Genomic DNA, 23718 nt, shown 5'->3' on the forward strand with positions numbered 1-23718 from the left:
AGAGAATTCCACATTCTAACTATGCCCACAATGCAACTGCTTTCTAATAATCCCTTGAATTATTTACATAATACCACTACTTATATCAAGAAGAACCCAAGGAGCACACTCATTAAACTGAAATACAGCTTCTCAAATGCCAGAGCGCCCCATTACTATATAGCATGTTTATTACTGTTTAGATGTATATGAGATTAGGAATTTACCCACTTTGATACTGGCTGTATGCACACATAGATATGCAACGCTCAACTATGAAGCCTGAATCAGTAGAAGTCAGAGGAAGCCATGCTGAACATAAAGCACTATGAGCACAATAATAACAACCTGCATTTATATAGCAGAGTTAACATAGTTCACAGAAGCATAAGACAACAATTCTTGAAACATCTCAAGAATTGAGTCCAGTTCTGGTTTGTTTTTCTTATTCATTCATGGGATGTGGGCGGCACTGGCTAGGCCATCATTTGTTGCCCATCCCTAATTGCCCTTAAGGTGGTGGTGAGCTGGCTTCTTGAACCGCTGCAGTCCATGTGGTATAGGTGCACCCACAGTACTGTTAGGGAGGGAATTCCAGGACTTTGACCTAGTGACAGTGAAGGAAGGGGTGGAGCAGGTGAAGTCAGGATAGTAAGTGGCTTGGAAGGGAACTTCCAGGTGGTGGTGTTCTCATGAATCCGTTGCGCTCGTCTCTCCAGATGGTTGTGGTCGTGGGTTTGGAAGGTGCTGCCCAAGGAGGCTTTGAGAGTTCCTGCAGTGCATCTTGTAGATGGTACACCCTGCTGCCACTGTATGTTGGTGGTGGAGGACACGAATGTTTGTGGAAGGTGTGCCAATCAAACGGGCTGCTTTGTCCTGGATGGTGTCAAGCTTCTTCAGTGTTGTTGCTGCTGCACTCATCCAGACAAATGGAAAGTATTCCATCTCGCTCTTGACTTGTGCCAAGTCAAGATGCGATGGTGGACAGGCTTTGGGGAGTCAGGTGGTGAGTTAATCACGACACGATTCCTAGCCTCTGACCTGCTCTTGTAGCCAGTATTTATATAGCTAGTCCAGTACAGTTTCTAGTCAATGGTAGCACCCCCCAGGATGTTGATAGTGGGGCATTCAGCGATGGTAATGCCAATGAATGTCAAGCCCAACGCAAACTGGAGGAACAGCACCTTATCTTCCGATTAGGCACTTTACAGCCTTCTGGACTTAACATTGAGTTCAACAATTTCAAACTATGAGCTCTCTCCTCTATCCTCAACCCCCTTTTTTAATCCCTTTTTTAATATTCATTTTTATTTTTTTATCCACTTATTTTTATTTATTTTCATTTTTATTCATTGTTTTATCCCTACCTTTTATCCTATTTTCGATCTTTATCCCCCACCACCGTCCCCTCCCCTCAGCCCACCCCTACAAGGGCCATCTGTCACTTGTTCATGTTGTTCTTTTCAGAGTGCTTACCCTGGTCCTGCTATTATCACATTCTGCTTTCTTACTTTAATGCCACTATCAGCACCTCCTTTAGCCCTTACCAATACCATTAACACCCCCTTTGTCCTTTTGTTCATGACATCTTTGTCAATCTCTCCTTTACCCCCACCTATCACTGGCCTTCTATCCAGCTTCACCTGCTCCACCCCACATAATCAGTATAAATTTCATCACATTTTTACTTCTCTTTCGCTCTGAAGAGTCATACGGAGTCTAAACGTTAACTCTGTTTTTCTCTCCGCAAATAATGTTAACTTTGGTTTTCTCTCCACAGATGCTGTTAGCTCTGGTTTTCTCTCCAGATGCTGTTGGACCTGCTGAGCTTTTCCAGCATTTTCTGTTTTTGTTTGAGGTTGGGGATATTTGTGGAGCTGCCTCCTCCAGCGAGTTATTTAATTGTCCACCGTCATTCATGTCTGGATGAAGGCAGGACTGCAGAGCTTAGGTCTGATCCGTTGGTTGTAGAATTGCTTAGCTCTGTTTATTGCTTGCTGCTTATGCTGTTTGGCATGCAAGTAGTCCTGAGTTGTAGCTTCACCAGGTTGATACCTCATTTGTAGGTATGCCTGGTGCTGCTCCTGGCATGCTCTCCTGCATGCTTCATTGAACTAGGGTTGATCCCCCCCTGGTTTGGTGGCAATGGTAAAGTGGGGGATATGCCAGGTCATGAGGTTACAGATTGTGGTTGAGTACAATTCTGCTGCTGATGGCCCACAGCGCCTCATGGATGCCCAGTCTTGAGTTGCTAGATCGGTTTGAAATCTATCCCGTTTAGCACGGTGGTAGTGCCACACAATACTATGGAGGGTACAAGGTGAAGACGGGGCCTTGTCTCCACAAGATCCGTGTGATGGTCGCTCTGCCGATACTGTTATGGAAAGATGTATCTGCAGCAGGCAAACTGGTGAGGATGAGGTCAAGTATGTTTTTCCCTCACCACGTGCTGCAGGCGCAGCCTAGCAACTATGTCCTTTAGGACTCCGCCAGCTCAGTCTACTGAGCCACTTTTGGTGATGAATATTGAAGTCCCCCACCCAGAGTACATTCTGCACCCTTGCCACTGTCATTGCTTCTTCCAAGTGGTGTTCAACATGGAGAAGTACTGATTCATCAGCCAAGGGATGGGAGGGTGGGGAGGTGGCGGTAGGTGGTAATCAGCAGGAGGTTTCCTTGCCCATGTTTGACCTGATGCCATGAGACATCATGGGGTTCAGAGTCAAGGTTGAAGACTCCCAGGGCAACTCACTCCTGACTTTACATCACTGTGCTCCCAACTCTGGGATGGTGTCAGTGCTATCTGGGACTTTGTATGTAAGATATGATTCAGTAAGTATGACTATGTAAGGCTGTGTTTGATTGGTCTACGAGACAGCCCATCCAATTTTGGCACAAGCCCCCAGATGTTAGTAAGGAGGACTTTGCAGGGTCGACAGGGCTGGGGTGGCCATTCTCATTTCTGGCACCTGGATCAATGCTGGGTGGTCTGTTCGGTTTCATTCCTTTTTGACTTTTTAGTGTTTGATGCAACATAATGGCCATTTCAGAGGGCATTTAAGAGTCAACCACATTGCTGTGGGTCTGGGCTCACATGTAGGCCAGACCAGCTAAGGACAGCAGATTTCCTTGCCTAAAGGACATCAGTGAACCAGATGGGTTTTTATGACAATCGACAATGGTTTCATGGTCGTCGTTAGACTGCTAATTCCAGGTTTTTATTGAATTCAAATTTCACCATCTGCCGTGGTGGGATTCAAAAGAAGGTCCTCAGAGCATTCCCCTGGTTCTCTGGATTACTAGCTCACTACCCCATTGCCTTCCCAAGATACAAAGTTATGGAGGAAGTGCAGAGCACTGGAAAACTAAGAAAAGACTGAAGAAATTTGAACTTTTCAGTCATGAAAGGTGGTGCCTGAGGAATGATCTTTTAAATGTATATGACAGTAAATAGTATTGAAAAGGCAAATAGAAAAATGAGCTTAAACTAAATTGAAAGTAGAAAAAAATGGATAGGTTTAAAAGGCAAACTTTTTAGCTGTTTCAATATCTGAAATAGGCTCCCAAGTGCACTGGAGGAAAAACCATGGAACTACTTATAACTGGATACTGCTGGGGGAAACTTGAGGTTTTCCTGGATAGATGAACTATGACTGGCTTTTTTCATCCATGATTAGCTTGTAGTATAATACTATTCTAATGCACTTCCTGAATATTTATCACATTGAGATCTAGTTTAAAAATAATGCACTGACTCTGCTTACTTGCTGGAAAAATGTTATAAATTAAGCATAATATATAAATGATCTTATAATTTAGGGGTATTAATTTGCAAAGAGATTCTTTTTGGTTTCTTTGCAAACTTTCCAACAGAGGATCCCAAAAAAAAAACAAGCATGTTTATTTAAAAAAAAAATCTTTAAACCAATAGCTTTTGTTTGATATTAAGCCTTTAATGCAGAATAATATCCCAAGATTCTTCAGGCAGGCATAACAAAAAATGGATGTCAGCCAAAGGAAGAAAGATTAGGAAGGGTGATCAAAAAGTTTGGACAAAGGCAGGTTTTAAGAAGATCTGAGGAGAAGCAGAAAGCTCTTACCATGGAAAGTAGTTAATTCGTACCCTGCTCTTGTAAATTACAATCCCACTTGACAGCACACCAATCATAATTTCTGTGTTGCTTTGATCCTAAAAAATAAAGAGATAACTTTATGTCAAGCTTTGTGTGTAATTGATGGTAAAGATTGAAATCATAATATCTATAGACCTTGCCTTTAAGTGCTTTACCTCTAAATGGATTAACTTTCACCCCATACTTGTAAAATCATGGAATTAGCAAAATTATAAACAGCGGCCAGAACCAAAGCTGTCTCTTTTTTCAGCAATACTCAAGTTCTGTACTACCGAGTGGCTAAAAGATGGAAGCGTACTACACTGCAGTTAATGTGCAACACTGGATAGTTCACATTCATTATGGCATTTACAGCTTGTGCAAGTTTAAACCATTTAGTTGCTTTAAAAATAAGAGGATGGGAAAATCTGGCATTCCATATTGCAACCAAACAAAGGTGTTAATGGATGACGAGGAAAGATACCACATTCCCTTTACTCCTGAGATAAAGGCTCAATTTTCTTCAGTGTATAGAATTGTGCTAAATCCTAGTTTCATCAAATATATAATACAAAAGAATAGTATAGTCTTACACAGGATATATTCTTTGAGAATCCCAGGCAAGTAGAAAAAGGTAGTGAGAAGCTGTCCTCCCCTGCCAACCAGAAGGTTGGCTACAGACATTGAATTTGTAGTAACTTCTTGTTTTTGAGGTCAGAAATAACATTGTCTCTGAATAATGCAGAATATTAAATTGCATGGAATCTCAAACTTGCTAGCTTTGTCCCTGCTCAGGATGCATGCTGCATCTTGTGACGTGTTGTCATTACCAATGCTGAATTCAATCCCTTTAACCTGACTACTCTCAAGTTCTTGCTCCATATCCTTCACAGATACCAACTTCCTTCTGTAGAAACAACAGGGATAACCCAGGCTGCCTGAAGCTCAAGGAAAAGAATCATGAGCTATGTAAAGAGGCCCTATACTGAATGAAGCCACCTCCAAATGGGGTCCCATCTGAAGGAGGAAGGAGCTGTCAGTCACTCAGAAGAAACAGAAGTAGGGACCACTTATACAGCTAACCATGTTCAACACTGAAGAATTGTTTTATGGACCTATAGAATCAAATAACTGCTTAAAACTAAACTAGACTAAAATTAAACACCACGGACTTTATATTAATCAGTACCTCAATCAGTGTGTTTCATCAACTCGAAAATTCAGTGTATTGAAAGTATTGACCATTAGCCACATGTATTCATTCCTGTTTGAAATTTTAACCACTGATGCCTTTTGCACAATGGTCTCATTAAAATACACAACACTGACAACGAGTTAAGGTTATAATTTAATTTTAGTTTACAATATAACTGCATTTCTGTAGATCAAATTCAGTACTTCAATCTGTTTGTATAAATGGTGTCAAATATATAGTGAATATTCAAATTTCCCTCACCAAGATCACTTGCTAATAGATATCATTTTTTTTTTAAGATGTGGCTTTGGTGTTTGAGAGAAGGGGGCTTTACAATAGTCTGATGACCATCTAATGCTGGTCAACTCACTCGTGGCTAATTGAGGATTCAAATTTAGCTAATCCTATTTCTGCTTTGTAAATTAAAACACATAGGCCAGGATTTTACATTCAGCGTGCGGGGGTGGGCCCGACACACCGGAACATAAAATGACGTGCGATAACGTCGGGCGTGCGTCCCTACGTCAGTGCGCTGTCTCACAATATTCTGTTCGGTGGGCATGCACCGGGGTCGGCTGCACGCCTGCCGATAATTGAAAGGCCTATAAAGGCCATTAACGTATGAATTAACTCCAAATTTACGCTGCCCATCTAACCTAATGGTTGGTGGGCAGACGAAAAGGCCAAGCGGCATTTTACGTTTTTTAGGAAACCTCATCCACAAGTGAGATGAGGTTTCCTGAAGCTTTTACAAATTGAATAAAAATTTTTGAGAAATAAAAACATGTCCCATCTAATGTGATACAGTCACGAGAGGACGTTTCATTAAATTTTTAAATATTTTTAATAATTTCTTTAAAAAGCGCTTCAATCTCCGAGGCAGCTCCATGCCTCGGGGAGATTGAAGCTGGACCCGACTCTTCCTCCTCCCCCCGCCCGCACAGGTAGCACTCAGCTCTACCACTCGCAATCCACGCAGGGCGTGGCCCGCCCACGTGAAATTGTGGTGCTGAGCTGATTGCGGGCCGCGGTCGGCTCCACAACCACCCCTGCCTGCTCCCGATGCAGGAAAAATTCAGGTCATAGATAATATTGTTGGGAATTGAATCTCAATACTCATATTTGTACAGCATGTGCAATTGCATTTTAACCTTTTTGGGTGCTTTGCAAACATGTAGCTCATTGTTCATGTTAATATTTGAGGGGTAATGTTTAGTTCAGGGAAGATTATTGTTGTGAAGGTAATTAAAATGTTGGGCTTTAATGATTACCAGAACACCTAAAGAAATGGCAGTTCAGAAGGTTACCCATGTTTGTTTAATAGAGTCAGAATACAAGAGCTAGAGCTATAAAACAACAAGTGGATTTACTTAGCTGGAGAAATTGTAAATGAGGGGTAAATGGCTTAGAGGTCGGTTTGAGGATAGACCAGAGCAGGCTATGTTGTCACGGAGATGGGCGGAGCTTGGGAAGGCTCTCTGGTTTCAATTTATCTGGGTGTTTGCTGTGAGAGGTTTTTAGTTGCAGGTTGGAACTTGTGTGGTTTTCAGCTTGCAACTCATGTGGTTTGCAGCTCATTGAGAGAAATTAGCTAAAGTAATTGACAGTTAGGCAGACCTGCACTGGAAGCTGAGTAAAACCCGAACTTCATCATTGACTACATGGAAGGCGGGTTTGGTTTAATCTCAGTTTGAACCTTGTGAGGAACAGAGGCTGGAGGGCTGCCTAGTTTGTAGCCTGTGGAAGAATCTACAGTGGACCTCACAGTGTCTTATTGCAAAAGAAAATAACCAGATTAGTTTGCAAGTATTGGAAATGTAACCAGAACAGGGACTGAGACCTCTACAGTCAAAAGATGGTAAATGAAAGTTTTATCTCTGAGAATGGCTGGAGTTGAGGAGAATTCTCTAGAGGACTGTGGCATATCTTATGGGTGGTCCCCATGAAGTAAATAATATTGATGCATCTTACAAGGGAATTCTGGGAGGAAGTAGGAAGTAAACCTGAATGCATAACATATATAGTTATAAGCCATAGTATTACGTTAATAGTGCTTGTTTTATTTGCGTCTTTCATATACAATAAAGTGTTTTGTTAAAAAAGTGAAATCTGTGGCATAGTTCTACTAGTTAAAATAAGGTATTCCAACTTATTTTTTTAAATGTTAATTGTCCTTAACAAGATCATAACAGTGCATTTGTTGAGAAAGTGGTACGGTGAACAGCAGTGTGTGCAAGTCTTTTTTGATCAGTGTGTATGCTTTACTTGGTTACTGAATGGTGTTAGGTATTTGTGAAATAAATACAAACTTGAAGGACTTTACTGCTATTGTGCTACTAAAATTAGCACGTGGCTAAACAGTGCAGCAATAGCCACACCTGTGGATAGACAGCAATTTCTATTGGACAACACTGGTCTAACCAAGAATCCAATGCATGGAGAATCACCAACTTGCTGTTCTGTGGTCCAACATAATGGTAGACCAAAATGGGTCAACCTAGGTGATTAATCAATCAATTTAACTTGACAGTAATCCCTCCCCCAACCATCACAACAAATATCACACACCATCCTCCATTTCTGTTGTCTGAAATTTGAAGAGACTAACAAAAAGATCCTTCAGTTCAACTATGATCTCACAAACAAATTCAGACCCTTGGCTAGCATATAAAAAATTAGTAGAGTGAAGCACAAATTATATTTTAAAAATACTTATGAAACATAACATTCAAATAACTCTACTTTACAGGAGTAAAGATAAGCTCAAGTTTCCACAATGGGTACATCTGGAAGTCAAGTGAAAAGGGCCAGATTTAAACTCACCCTTGCATAGTGCAATTCGACTCCATATAGTTCTAAGCTGCGGGCTGTATTTAAGTAATTCAATTCTGATTCTGCAGGAGAGAGTCCTCTGTTTTTAAAAAAAGCACATTTAAATTATGCAGTGAAACACATCCAAAACACAAACGTTTCAAACATCAAAAAAGCATTACTGATTAAAATAAATAGAATACGTATTAGAATAACTTACTTATGTTGCTGATGCAATTTTGCAATTTCTTTTTCAAAGTCTTGAGGTTGGTTGGAGATAAAGGAATAATTGGCAAGGTAGCCTGGCAAGTGCTCTGAATTGTTGTAATCTCCCAGTTCAGCTTTAAAAATAGTCAATTGCAAGAGTTAGAAGCAAATGGCTTGTTCAAAACTAAACTGTTCTAATGTTGGGGAAAAAAAATTGTTACTTTTTTTCCTGCAATTCTCTTCACTCACTTCCAATGGAAACTGGTCACCCTAAATATCGTCTTAAACAGGCTTTCTTCATTGGTGAAATTTAACTCTTTAACTGGCTATTTTTATCATGGCAGCATCACTGGGTAACCAAATCTTTCCCTCATCACACACAGGCGTTTTCTAGTAAGGTGAGGGCATTTGATGGCGGGGGGGGGAGAGAGAGGGAGGGATATATATATATATATATATATATATATATAGAGAGAGAGAGAGAGAGAGAGAGAGAGTGTGTAGGAGTGCTGGGGGGGGTAAGGGAGTTGGGGAGGGAGAGAAAGAGTGCTGGGGGAGAAGAGGGTCGCAGGAGAGAGTCAGGAGCAGGTATCCAGGGTGACTTTGGATACTAATTATAAAAGCACACGCTGCACTAATTCATTACAGACCAGGGGCTGAAATTGAAAACTCTTGGTATTTGTGCTTCAGCTAATCTTTGTGTAAATCTATTGACTCACCAAGGGTAAGTGACAGTTTTTATGAAGCATTAAAGCTTTTATTCCTTGGTTATGCTTGAAGAGCTGCTTCCAATTTGCATATTAACAAAGACGGTCTAGATATTTGGTCTTCAGAATATTGCTAGAATAAATTTTATGAAATTTATTTTAAGTTATATTTTAGTTTTAACATATCTGGTTTGTTTTAAGTGCAGAAAGAAATGTGGTAACTTCCATAGGCTAGAGATAAGAAGTTAAACAAGTTGATGGACGAATGGAGGTGACTGGACAGCACGAGAGAGCTCAAATTTTGATTAGTCTTAAATGTTAAAATATTACACTAATCTTCTACTGCACAAATATAACCCATTTATAAATACACAAAACAACTTTTGAACTGATAATTTCAAAGTATTTTCTCTGTCATTAAATCCTCTTCAAACTTTTATTACAAATATTTGAAAGGGGAGGTTAATTTGTACCTCCCTACATGACATAGCTCAGATCGGGAGCTGAGCAGAATGAAAGATCAAAGCTGCTTCCCACGCCACTGCAAACAGTGCTCAGAAGAGCAATGCCATTATACCACTAAAGTTCAAGCTTTAAAGGTTATGTTACGATTCTGTAACATAATAAAGGAAGGGTTTAAGAGTTCACAACTGCATAGTATTGTGCTTGGGATCAGTCATTATTATGCTACTTTTAACAGGATACATATTTGAACACTAAAAAATATAAAGACAATCACCAGAAGCATATGGAAATAGAAAAAAAAATACAGATTAGAATGCTCCATCTACTTTAAAAATGTAATGCAGAATTAAATGCCATACAACATGTGTATGCACATGTGTAAAGAAGCTGCTTACTGAGAAGTGAACCATACATCAGGCATTTATGGTGCACTTAAAATCACCTAAATCAAAGTTTTTATTTCAAAAAGCTGCATAAAAAATTAAGTTGGAAGGGTAGCTAAACATGCTCATTTAAAATTTAGGAATTAAGGACTAAAATGAGATCTCAAAGGAAGATAAGAGAAATGAAAGGGCCTCTCTCCTAAGCTAATAAGTAGGCAGAGCAATGTGTTAAAACTATGGGTCAGGAAGGGACACTCAGGGCAGGCAAACAAGATAATACCTGACATAAGAAATTAAGAGTATAGAAAAAATAATGCACAACTTTAACTAATCTATCATAAACTAAGAACGTGTTTGTCAATATAGCAACAGGAAACTATTAAATGTGTTCCAACATTGTTGCTTGTACATTAAAGGGAACTTGCATCTAGACCTTACAAGTGCTGTACTCCACAATATACAAATACTGGAACCTCTAGAATCAAGTCACCACAATATGCATAACTTTGAAATCGTTCAAATTTGGTTCTAGTGTGCAGACATAGATATGATTTAAAGAAATAAACAACAGAACAAAGAATTAAATAAAAATACTAAGTGGAAGGTTTTAATGAGAGATATCTTAGGACTAAATGGAATTTTTTTTAAATGCAAGATGAGTTTTGGTCCCAGAATTAAAAGCAAAACTTCAAAGCAGATGACATAAACAAAAATAGGAGAAAAACCTGATACATAGAACACTTACTAAGGGATAATAATAAAGGGAAACATTGAAAATGAAAATGTGAAAAAAATAAAGATTTTAGCAAATAAGGCCTTCAACATGAACTTGAGGGTTAAGCATATATTTGTTCATTATTACAAGAATGGTTCAGTGAGGAATTGGAAAGAGAAAAATAGTGGAATTTCAGGATTAAAAGAAGTTAGCATAACTTTTAAAGAAGTCACTAAAGACGACAATGCTGACAATTTCCAATTAATGCAACAAATACTTGACAGCATTCTGATATTGAATAGAACTGTTTTTAACAAATCTCATTATAAACAAGGCTGGGTCAACAAGAATTATAGAAGTGTAAACTGTTACCTGCAGGGAGCATGGTGGGGGAAACAAGTATACCAAATAGGAGCATAGCAGCTGTAGGAGCAATGATGAAATGCTAGCTAAAGTTGAAGCCCATGAATTGAAGGCAAATTATTGATGTGATTAGGAAATTAGCAGGAGTGTGGGGGTACCCCAATTGGCAGGATGTGACTAGTGGCAAGGATTAATGTTTGGGCTTTAATTAGTCACCATATTTATTAACAACTTAGAAGATAGAATAGAAAATCACAAACTGATGACAAAGATAGATGGCACTGTAAGCAGCGCAGATGGAAACATAAAATTAAAGATATAAAATGAATGGATGGAAACTCTGGCAAATGTGAGGTCATCCATTTTGGGCCTAAAAATAATCAAATAGGCTAATGGGAACGCTGGCCTTTATATCTAGAGGACTAGAATACAAGGGTGGAGAAGTCATGTTTCAGCTATACAAAGCCCTGGTTAAGACCACCTAGAGTATGGTGAGCATTTCTGGGAACCATCCTTAGCCTTGGAGGGAGTGCAGGGTAGATTTACCAAAATGATAACAGGGACTCCAAGGGTTAAAATTACAGGCAGAGATTACACAAACCCAGGCTGTATTCCCTGGAATTTAGATGGTTAAGGGGCAATTTGATTGAAGTTTAAGATATTATGGGATACAATCTGGGTAGAGATATAAAAAAATTCTTCTGCTAGTTGGAGAGTCTAGGGTTAGGGGGCATAGTCTAAAAATTAGAACCAGACTTTAGGAATGAAATTGGGAAACACCTCCTCAGACAAAAGGGTGACAGAAGTTTGGAATTCTCTTCTGCAAATGGGAAGTGGTGCTAAATCAATTGAGATTGATAGATTTTTCTTAACCAGAGATATTAAAGGGTATGGGCAAAGGTAGCTTTATGGAATTAGGTTGCAGGTCAGCTATGATCTCATTAAATTTTGGAGAAGGTGCAGGGGGCTAAAGGGCCAATGCTTTCTCTTATGTACACAGGAAATGGGAAGGTGAAGTTCCATGTTAAAGGAATGTTGCATTTGGAGGTGCAAGACAGGAATAAATCACGAAGGTGAGGATGGCTAGGCTATGGGACATTTGAAGCAAAGGCAAAGATGATGAATCACCTTCCTGTCACTTGGGGTAAAAATGGAGTTTGAAAAGCAAAGCTGATGAAAATGCAGACTGCAGATTGCAGCATTTTAGATGAGTTGAAGGTTATAGAGTATGATGCAGGGGACCAAATAGTTGAGAAGTTACAGGAGTTTATCCACAAAGTGCAAAACAATAAGAAATGCGGGTAGGAAGGAGTTGGAGAAAACTGGTCTTTGCACTGGAAATTTTGGAGTGGAAAGTGTTGTTAGATCAAACAGTATGCACTTAACTCAGCATGAAATGGCAGCGGGGGAGAGTGAAAGAAATTAATACCAGAATTAGACAGACACTCGCAGGGAGAAAAAAGGATGGCTTTTATTTCATTAAGCTGGACAAAAACTTTGCTCATCCAGATTTTAATGTTGGACAGGCAGTTGGAGAGTATAGCAACACTGTTTGGAATCAACAGAACAGGCTAACATCAGTGTAGATGTGAAAGTTGACTCCAAGTTTCCGAATGACATCACCAAGCTGTAGCATGTAAATAGCCAAGAGGAAGAGAAGAAGAATGTATCAGAGGTGACCGTGCAAGTAGAGAAGCCACTGGAGGCAACAGAAGGCCCACACTGAGATGAACGAGTGAAAGCAAATCTAGAATGCAGCATACAGATGCTGAAGGAGGATGGATTGGTCAATAATGTCACTGGCAGTGGAGTGATAGGGAAAGATATGAGACAGGAAACAATGGCACAGCGGTGTAGGACGTGGAATAGTAAACAAATATTCAAAAGTGCAAAATTAAGTTATAACAGAGGGAAGCAAAAATGTCTTCCACAAGGAACTGAATTTGTTAAGTATATACTTACACTGAACAGAATAAGAAGCCAGAAGGGCTGCAATGTTGTATGGACAAGGCAACCTAGAAAAGGGACAATTGAAAGATAGTGCAGTTATTTCATAGCAAGTACGATTACTTGGAAATTTTGTGAGGGGACCAAGACTTCACACTTCTATATTTTTATAAAATTTCTATAGATATCCTCATGGCTATTTCTAAAATTTTAAAAACAGGACAAAGTCCTTTAAAAATGGCTGAATGTATCCTGTCTGTGACCCCCCAAACAAAAGGAGCTAACTGGCAGTGTCGGAGAGACTCGCATATCGTTATGGCTGGGGAACCACTAACGGTCCCCTGTGAGCTGCACAGGCCAATTCAAAGAGCTATACACAGGCCCTATGCATTTCATAACCCAGGCTGGCCGACAGGAGTCTGATCATCTGCTAAGACACAGGGAACCGCAACCTTCCATCCAATTCTTAATGGTTCAGACACTTATCAATCTTGGGGACTCAGATAAGGGATACACATCCCTTGTCAAAGACAATGTGAAGAGGTGGGAGTCATGACATGGGCCTCTGGTCTGTGGAACTAGTAATACTGCCTTCCTGGGCTATTCAGCCCTCAGTCTGCTGTTTAACATCTGAATAGCAGGCCTCTCCAAAGGAGCTCTGGCCTAGATTGAACTCCATCTACCCTGCTTCTGTTGGAAGTTCTGTGCTATCACCTATAAGGCTGACTCATCTCTGCGTGCCTCTCATTTTGTGAGGTCAACACCGCTGTAAAAGTGAATTACCCAGCATCGGTTTTCAATCCACCGACCTCCATGAAAGAATACCTCATTGGACTTTGATTCTGGACTCTGGGGCCCAAATGAACCAATATTTATTTTCTCTGTGGTCTCTGTACTGTAACTCCTTCTTTTCTCTATCCCTCTCTTTACTGCCCGAGTGTGGAGGCAACATTGCAACCCTCCTCCCGCATTGAGTGTGCACAAATAAACTAACCCTTTGAGTTCATCTTATCTCAAGTTCGCTGTGGGGTTACTACTAGAAAATTGGATCTCACAAAAACTGAGAGGTTCGGGAAATATGCCACCGCTTATGAAGAGGAAAACAAATCAAAACACCTGTGTATGGACAGGTGGCGAGAGGAGAAAATCAATGGTGTTTAAATTAACCCCCCTCCTATCCATAACAATTTGAACACCCTTATAGTAGGACAGAGGTTTCCAAATTTGTCAAATTCCTGTTCAGAAATTCATGCCCTATTTACACGCCCTTTTTCCAAGAGATATTTTGAAGTGCCTTAGGCAATGGCAGGGTTCAATCCCATTAGTTAAAAATGGTGGAATGTTCTTCCCACCCTCCACCATTTTTAACTAATGGGATTAAACCCTGCCATTGCCTAAAAAAACTCACCTTGCCTTCATCACAAAGGGATCTATTGGTTTCCTCAGCAATCTCTACTTTTTAATGCAGAAATCTGGAGATGCCGCAGGTAATCTTTCCCTTTAACTGATGCAGCCTCACATAGCAAAGTGCCTTACGGAGTAGGGAATGAGAATCTCAGCGCAGATATTTGAATGCCTGCAACAGTAATTGATTAACGAATGCACCAGATGCAACTCTGATATGATCAAGGTCCAACTGTCCACTTCTAGGAACTAGCATGGATTCAAACATCCCATGGTATTGACTTTGCCCCATAATGCATCTCTGTTGAGTATGTACAGTCATACTGGCGGTTCTTGGCCAGCTCATCATCTTCATGGCTCCATGATAAATTTAGCAGCCCAATTTGGGACCCTGCCCTTTCAGTTGGACATTATTCACCCAATAACTTGCAAAAATAAAAACTCCATTGGATACAAACTAGTTACAAACGCTGTTCATATTAATTACTGTTCCTTTGTTTTTAACAGAAGTTTTGTTTGAATGACATTTTCCCCACAAAAAAATTAATTCAGTAAGCTTTTGCTTGGTAAGAATTTCTTGTACTTCAAAAGGAGTACAACTTAAGTATAATCTGATTAATCCTACACAATTTTAAAAACCAACGCCACTATGACATGCAAGAGTCCTTTGAGTAATATACTCTTCCTTGTAAACCCTAAAACTGTTAAAACTACAACCTGACAAGAAATATTGTTTTGTTATTTGAATATCCAGGCATTATACTTGCTTTATGACTCAGAACCATGTTCAAAACCGTAACAAAATCATAAGGTGACCTCCAATAAACTGTAATAAACAGCATGATAAATACAATGCTGGAATTATAAAGTGTGGTGTGCCCCTTTATGGAGTGTGTGCATTTCATTTGGGCAAACAGGAACTTAACAATTCTGTGCAGGTAACTCCATAGTTTATATTGGAGACAAGATGCTAATAGGTTTATGTATGCTAAATGCCATTTGATCAAAAAATTAATTCAGAAATTTGTTCAGAGCCTTTTTGCCCGCTAAATCTTAATATTAACTTCCTAGGAATTCATAGCTATAGCTTGGGAAATTTATTGCAAGCTTCTAATCATAAAGGTTACTGCAGTATAAATAGTTGCATATTATTAACTTGTTTTATATTACCCATGTCCTCTCCATCTGTTTATCAAATGAACTAGAGTCAAAGAAGCTTACAAGGTAGGAGACCATTGAGTTCATGTCAATGCCAGCAGCTCCATAAAGCGATTGCACCACAGGGCTCTAACTTTCTCTCCATCATTTAGCCACTTTAAATAATGCATTAGTCTCTGCCTGAACTACTCTGTAATGCAGTCCATGCTCCAACACCCTCTGGAAACAAACTTTTCCTCAACTCTCTCTAATTGCAAAACATTGTATAATACCTTGGAAGATCATTTAATCTTTTATTAAAAATTATTTGTCATCTGTCCTCTTCCCTGATTTTCTCGTTGCTGGAAAATTGTTCCAAAAGGCTCAGCCTTCATGTTCAATTGGCTATAATTCATTAGTGAACATTCCATGAGGCTACAATGGTTGAGTTCTGCCTTGAACCTTCAAACCTTCTTAATTTAAAAAAAAAATTCATTCATAAGATGTGGGCGTCGCTGGCTAGGCCAGCATTTATTGCCCATCCCTAAGGGTATTTAAGAGTCAACCATATTGCTGTGGGTCTGGAGTCACATGTAGGCCAGGTAAGGACGGCAGATTTCCTTCCCTAAAGGTCATTAGTGAATCAGATGCGTTTTTACGATAATCGGCAATGGTTTCATGGTCATCGTTAGACTTTTAATTCCAGATTTTTATCTGCCGTGGTGAGATTCGAACCCGGGTCGCCTGAGTATTACGCTGGGTTTCTGGATTACTAGTCCAGCGACAATACCACTACGCCATCGCCTACCCCTACAACTAGGGTCAATCAGGGGTGGGAACCTGGACTGATTTGCCCATCCCTTGGACTGTAACACTGCTACTAGTATTAGTTAATTTAGCACAGACAGGAGACTAAACCTAGGACTTTTTTGGCCAATGTGACTCAGCTTCTCAATAGACAAACTCACTGTCCTGATAGTTAATTTTTGTTGCTATTAAAATAGAATGCTTGACAAAAGGTTAACTTTTCCAGAAACATGTGTGACAACAAGTTGATTACGTATCAACACAGTGTACACAGAGTGGAGTTCAGGACCGTGGTTCAGGTAGGCTGAAGAAAGAAAAATGTACAGCCAGTCTGCTTAGCTTTCTCACATAAAGACTGCCAGTCTTGGAACAGCAACAGGAGGGATACGCAAACCACACTTTTTAACCTAAGTCTCAATGGTGGAATCACAAGATGAGTTGTTTTTTTTAAAATTAGGTTCTCTTTTTTAAAAGAAAGAGAATTACAATGCAAATGAGTTGCCATTAGTTCTGGATTTTTTCTCCATCTTAACATGATAACACAAAAAACTGTTTCCACCCACCGTCAGGCAACTGCAATTTTCTATCCTTTGATATGCAGCTCCACAATTCCCATGCATTTCACTTTGCTCAATACGGCTCACACTACATTCAGATCACCAGGTATCAACAGATCAGATATTGGTTGCCTGACTACCAAACTGCTAATCAGCAGTTAGCTTTTTTTACATTTCAATAAAAACATCATGCTAGCTCACCTGATTTAAGTGACCAACTGCTTTAACTTGGAAACTGAAAACTTAAGTTTAGGAAACTGCTTTTAATCAATGAAAGACACACTTCTATTCCCTAACAAAACCATAATTTGTCATTACTTTCCGCAGTATTGTAAAAATAATTGAAATGTCCTAAATCTTGACAGACTTCTATAAAATCTACAATCTCATTTCTCAAACTACTACAGAGCTCTAAATCAACTACATATACAAGAAATCAAATTATACATTCTACTGTTTGCATTGTAAATCAACTATTGACCGGAGCCCGGAAGAATAACAGGATACTGAGAACAGAGCATCTGCACCAGAAGACTATCATTCACCACAACAACATGCATTTATAGGAGGACCTTTAATGTATGTAATGTCCGATGGGATTTTATAGCGTAGTAGCATGAGAAATGGGAAAGACAGGCTGGACAATGTTATTGGAAGGAATGATCGAATGCCTGGGAGAAAATATGGATTATAATTGATTTTTAAAGGAAGGGATAAAGACAAGGGTCTTGGAAAGGAGCCTTCTGACTAAACCATAAAAAATTCTCCATTATACATCAGAAGTCTATGTCACAATAGAAAAGGTTTTCTCTGGGATACAGCCTTCTCCTGTGACAATTATCATCGCACACAGCGTGCCCGCTCTTTAGGCAACAGGTTGAAGTAACTAAGGTACAATAATGATACTCACCTTCCACTAAGAATATCTTGCTTAAGTTGCAGAAAATATTGGTACCTGATAAAGAATAAAACCGTGTATTTTAGATCATACAATATGACCATGTACTTTCCACACAGGTAATGATCTATGCATTTATCTTCATCCATGACTAAGTTCAACAGTTGGCTTAAATGCATTTGAAATATAAATTGTAATCAGAAAGAAATCATTCAACCCATCATACTTGTACAAGGAGGTTAGCTCTTCTATTTAAGTTAACTAATTTAGTAACAACTAGATCGATTTAAACAATATGATGATTGCCAAGTTGAGCTGTTTTCATATACCAGGGCTCTGTTAATGAAGCTAATATCATTCTGAACCAGACAAAAATGTTTCATCTTATCATTTACAAAATCACTGAATTTTGTAAACTTCCATTAAGTTCACCTGTAACATCTGGTCTAGTATGAAAATTCCCAATTTTGAACTGGGTTTCAAACTATAATTTTGAATTCTTAGTATCATTTCAGTGAATCATTACTGTATTTTTCTTAAAGCTTTAATATCTGTCCTATAAATAGCCTGTCCAGAACTGTGCACAAATTATAAACAGCACCAGTTTAACAAGTGTTGTTTTGAAGTATTTGCTCTAGGAGTAGTGCCTGAAGGGAGGTTGACAAGTGGGGTAGGGGGAGAGAAAGAAAGAGGGAAAGAAGATGTATACTATCAGTTTTCACTCATCAATGATAACTTATTCACAAATTTTTCTTGAAGTAAAATTGGCTTCCGGTCCGAACAAATCCACTTAAGTATTTTTTACATCAGAAAGAAGCATCACTAGAAAATAATCCAGCTACCCAGCCTGCTCCTTATGCATCCCAAAGAATATTACATGCAATACCTAACAGCACTGTGGGTGTACCAACATGGACTGCAACGGTTCAAGAAGGCAACTCACCACCACCTTCTCAAGGGCAACTAGGGATGGGCAATAAATGCTGGCCTAGCCAGCGAAGCCCACATCCCGTGAATGAATAAACAAAAAGACAGTAAAATTCATCAACTTCTCCTTACACAACAGATGTAGAATCAGAATGATACAGCACAGAAGGTGGCCATCTGGCACATTGTGCCTGGGTCAATTCTTTGAAAAAGTTAGTCCCATCCACCCATTTGTTCCCTGCATATTTTTCCTCTTATCCAATTGCCTTTTGAAAAATTATTGAATCCATTTCCTCTACCATTTTAAGCAGTGCATTACAGGTCATAACTCACTGAGTAACAATATTTTCTCTCATGTCACCTCTGACTCTTTTGCAGAATGGGCATCAGGACATATAATTATTTGCTCCTGAGAGTAATAAGTGCAGGAAAAATAGCTTCAGAAAAGTGCATTTAGATTTCATGCAAATACATGGTCAAATACGGAAAATTTTACACTGACTATTAGAGTTTTTTTTGCACCAAAGGCCTTTCAAAATCATTATGAAAGAACAGGCAATTGTTAGCACTCAGTTCTTTCACCATATTTACTGAATTATGCTTACCGCTCCTCTCACTGGTTACCTGGTAGCAAAGCACTCAAGTCAAATGAATAAAACAAAGTCAGATACGTAACAAGGGGTGGACTCGACACTGAATAAAAGCACTGCTCTGTTAACCAACAGAAACTGCCAGTTAAACTTCATTATGACATTTCTTTGTATTTGCATGAACTGCCTTTGGAAGTAAGTCCACTTAATAATTAGTAGTTTTACAGATACTGACAGCTTATTGCTATGCTTAATACATTTTAGTAAGTGCAGACTAAGACCATCAGGTTACTGCATGTCAGGAAAACACTGTTGTGGTGTCATTACCTGTAGCTAGGTTAATAATCCAATGTACATTTCTTTGATCTCAATATCTTAGATCCAAGACTTTGTTTACAAATTTAAATTATTGATTGTTGCATAGTAAGTATCAGGTTCCTGTAGTTAAAATTCCTACCTGCACCAAATATCTGCATCATCACTATTACTGCCTACTTCGACCTACATAACATTGCCTGACTTCACCACAGCCTCCGCATATCTGCTGCTGAATCCTCCCATTCATGCCTTTGCTACCACTAAACTCGATTATTCCAATGCACTCTTGACCAGTCTCCCACATTCTAACCTCTGCAAACTTGAGGTCATTCAAAACTGCTGCCTGTCATAGTACGCACCAAGTTCAGCTCACCAAACTTCCGTGGTTGCTGATATACACTGGCCCCTGGCCAAGCAATGCCTTGATTTAAAAATGATCATCCTTGTTTTCCAATTACTCCCTGGTCTTTTCCATCCTTAACAACCTCTGCCACCCCCACCCACCCCCTACATCCTTATGTGGTTTGGTGTCAAATTTTATTCCCTAACTTTCTTATTAAGCCCCTTGCCGTTTTGTTTCAAGAAGGGTGCTACATGAGTGTAATTGGTTGTTAATTGCTCCGTGCACATTTTTAGTTATTTGACTAACAAATCCATTAGTCTCCAAATTTGAGAATTTTTTTCTGTGCATGTTTGTGCTGCATTGGTGACAATCTCACTCTACAGCTGAGAAATATTTTATTCTTGTCAACTGTATATTACAAAATTATATTAGCATACCTAAAATCATAATTACAAGCCAAGCTTATGCAATCTATTTTTAAATCCGGACATCATTTTGCTAATTCTGCACTACACCCCTCTCCAAGGTCAATCTATTCTTCCTGATATGCAGAGCCCAAAATTATGCAGTACTCTAGATGGGGGTCTGATCAACAATAGGAAAGAAAACCTTAATTCTGAATAATAGCATTTCAAGCAATTGGGTAACTTTGGGAACATTCAAAGATGCAGTTTTAACAAACTGCCTTAAGGTTACTTGAGACTTGGAGCAGCGACATAATGTAGCAAAATAGTTCACTGTCCATTTCCATCTTAAATATGGATTTGAATTCACCTTAACTAAGGTCTCCGCTCTCTACAGTCAAAAAGGATAGATGTAAAATAAATGCAGACAAACTGAAACTAGCAAGAGATGATTATGAATGCCCAAAATTAGGAAAAATATTACACTGAATTGGCAAATTCAACCAACAGCACAAACACGTGGTAAATAGGTGAGGTTGGAAGACAATCTCCCAAGTTGTTGGCAAAATAGATTCAGCCTTTGGTTCTCTCATTAAACTATTTCAATTTTCCCATTTACATTAGTTGTCCAGAAATTGCTCCAATTCTATATTAAGCACAAGTCTTCCATCTTGAAATATATATCTTGCAGGTGATGGATTCAAACTCCAACAACTTGAGCTCACAATCTAGATTGATGCTTCAGTGCAGCACGGTGTTGGGTGTTGCTTTTTTGGGATTGGGGTGAAGCGTTACATGGTAACCTCACCTGCCTGTTCAGGTGTATGACACCATGCCACTACTAAAAGAAAAGCAGGGGAAGTTTTTGGTGTCCTGGCCAACATATTTCTCAACACCCCAAACAGATTAACTGTTCATTTATTTCATGGCCGTTTGTGGATCCTTGTTGCGTGCAAATTAGTGATCGCATTTGTCTGCATAACATTGATGACACTTCAAAACAATTAGTTACGAAGTACCTTAGAATGCCTTGACACTGTGAAAGGCACAATGTAAATACAAAGTCCTTCCTTTATTATGTAAAAAGAATAATCGCACAATTTGATGCAAAATGTGAACAAATTTCTTTAGTAAATGCAAGCTCCAGAAATTTTCCACTTAAATGGAAAACTGACTTAATCAAAACTTGACTACGCTGCTTCTATTAGTTTCATGACCAACAGAAAGATGTCACTTTTCTAGTTCTAACTTACAGGAGTCAACTTCCTATTTGGGTGATTTTCAGTACAAGAGTCAAAAATACAACTTTAAGGAGGAGAGAAACCTATAGGTAGATCTCTGCATCAAACCAGGCTAAAGATCGTGAGTGCCGTTCAGTGGGACATCCTGAATAAACTGGAATGAGAGCAATTGCAATTAAATGGTCCTGGTCACTAATCTTACAAACTCTCCTCTCCTCCTTCGCCGCCCCTCTCCCCCCCACCGCCACCCCACCCCACCGCACCGCATCCTTTCCTTTTTACTTAATTTCAGCACCCACCTTGTGTATTCCTCTTGTAGCTTATTGAGGTCGGTCACAAAAAATTTGACTCTAAAATTCAAGTTATATGGGGATCCTCCTACAATTAAAGAGACAGTGTTTTACTCCAGAATCACAACTTGAATTACAGATTTCCAGCAATAAAACAAACCGAATGGTTTTACTTACTTTTTAACTGCTTTCTGACGGATTTGTTTGGATCTAGCCATCGCTGTAAAACATTAAAATAGCACAACCTGAAATCGAGCAAAGCAACAATCCCTACTTATGACTTACATTCTCCTGTCAATCAATTACTGAAGGCTATGGAAACCAGAGAATAAACGGTTTCAATTAAAAAAGACAATATATACAAACATCACTGAAGTACATGATCTAATATAGGAATGCTTCTTAAGGGAAATGCTTGCGTGTAATTTGTTTTTAAACTGTGAGATGCTTAGTTAGCGAAGCCAAAATGGTTCACCAGTGGCAGGGCAGGGACACTAATATTTTGTGTTCAAGCATAATTCCATCACCATAACTTTTTCCTCTGCTGTCTGTCTCCCTTCCCTGAAGTGTATAAAGAATAGGGACAAGGAAAAGTGCAAAAGGACAGACTGCATTTCAAGATATCTATTGTCTGAGGATGTTAGTTCCTTTTTTAAATTTATTTGTTCATGGGATGTGCACGCGCTGGCGAGGACAGTATTTATTGCCCATTTCCAATTGCCCTCGAGACAGTGCTGGTGAGCTGCCTTCCTGGGCTGCTGCAGTCCATGAGCAGAATTTTATGACCCCGTTGCGGTGGAGGCGGGGCTGTAAAACGTGGTGAGCCGTTCAAAAGTCCATTGATTTCGGCGGGATTGTAAAATCCCACCAGCGTAAAATTCCACCCCATGTGTTGTAAGGACACCCACAGTACCGTTAGGAAGGGCGTTCCTTTAACATGTGTAGTCCAAGATTTCAATCTTGAAATACTACTAAAATAACACATGCAACTTTCATGCCAGCAATTTTTATTAATCTGCATTGAAAAGTTTCTGGTGGATTGCAATTTAAGTTATTCAAAATATTCTCACTTTTTTGTAATTTGTACCATTATTTCTCCCTAATATGTAAGCATACACATTGTTCAGCCCAAAAATGCACTGCAGGCTTCCAGCCCTTCTTTCAAAATAGTTTGATTTGTCCCTACAAAAAGTGCATAAAGTTAGTATTTCTCAAGAATTGCAATAAACAATGCTTTGCCATGCCTTTTAAGAAATTTGCAGTATAATGCTGTCATTTTATTCAGATGATCATCATTCTTGCTTGCATACAAGGCTTCACTTAAAGTTTCTTAACCAGACAGGGCACCAAATCAAGAGCTAATGAGATAATTTACAAACATAGAAGGGCATTTGGCCAATCTTAGTTCACTCACCCAAAGAGGTCATATCCACTCTTCACTGTAGCATCCAATTGTTTCCTTTGTTTTTTACAAATATTCGTTCATGGGATGTGGTCATTGCTGGCCAGGCTGGCATTTATTGCCCACCCCTAATTGCCCTTAGAAGGTGGTGGTGAGCTTAACTGGTCACGAATACGCATTAGGAGCAGGAATAGGTTACTCAGCCCCTCAAGCATGCTCCACCATTCAATAAGATCATGGCTGATCTGACTACAACCTCAACTCCACATTTGCAACTACCCCCAAAAACCTTTCTTCCCTTGCTTATCAAAAATCTACCTACCGCTGCCTTAAAAATATTCAAAGACTCTGTTTCCATTGCTTTTTGAGGAAGAGAATTCCAAAGACTCGTGACCCTCTGAGAAAATATTTCTCCTCATCTGCCTAAAAATAAAGGGTCACCCATTTAAAACAGTGACTCCTATTTCTAGATTCTCCCACAAGAGAAAATGTTCTCTCCACATCCATTCTGTCAAG

At 39.2% G+C, this 23718-nt stretch overlaps 1 protein-coding gene across 4 annotated transcripts in view; it reads right to left on the reverse strand.

Annotated features, from left to right (window-relative positions):
- The window catches only part of ptpn4a (protein tyrosine phosphatase non-receptor type 4a), a 237294-nt gene that overhangs the window by 140656 nt on the left and 72920 nt on the right, over positions 1-23718 (reverse strand). For all 4 annotated transcript variants that reach the window (XR_013578008.1, XM_078552592.1, XM_078552590.1 and 1 more), the window contains exons 4-10: positions 21978-22020; positions 21810-21888; positions 17700-17744; positions 12900-12952; positions 8318-8438; positions 8110-8197; positions 4080-4168 (exon numbers count right to left, since the gene is read on the reverse strand). Coding sequence is in view for 3 of the 4 variants with exons in the window: in XM_078552592.1 (XP_078408718.1) it covers positions 4080-4168; positions 8110-8197; positions 8318-8438; positions 12900-12952; positions 17700-17744; positions 21810-21888; positions 21978-22020 (518 nt within the window). In the remaining variant the exon portion in view is untranslated. The remainder of the gene's footprint in view (positions 1-4079; positions 4169-8109; positions 8198-8317; positions 8439-12899; positions 12953-17699; positions 17745-21809; positions 21889-21977; positions 22021-23718) is intronic.

This window comes from Cetorhinus maximus, chromosome 11, assembly GCF_964194155.1.
Source record: "Cetorhinus maximus chromosome 11, sCetMax3.hap1.1, whole genome shotgun sequence".
NCBI lineage: Eukaryota > Metazoa > Chordata > Chondrichthyes > Lamniformes > Cetorhinidae > Cetorhinus > Cetorhinus maximus.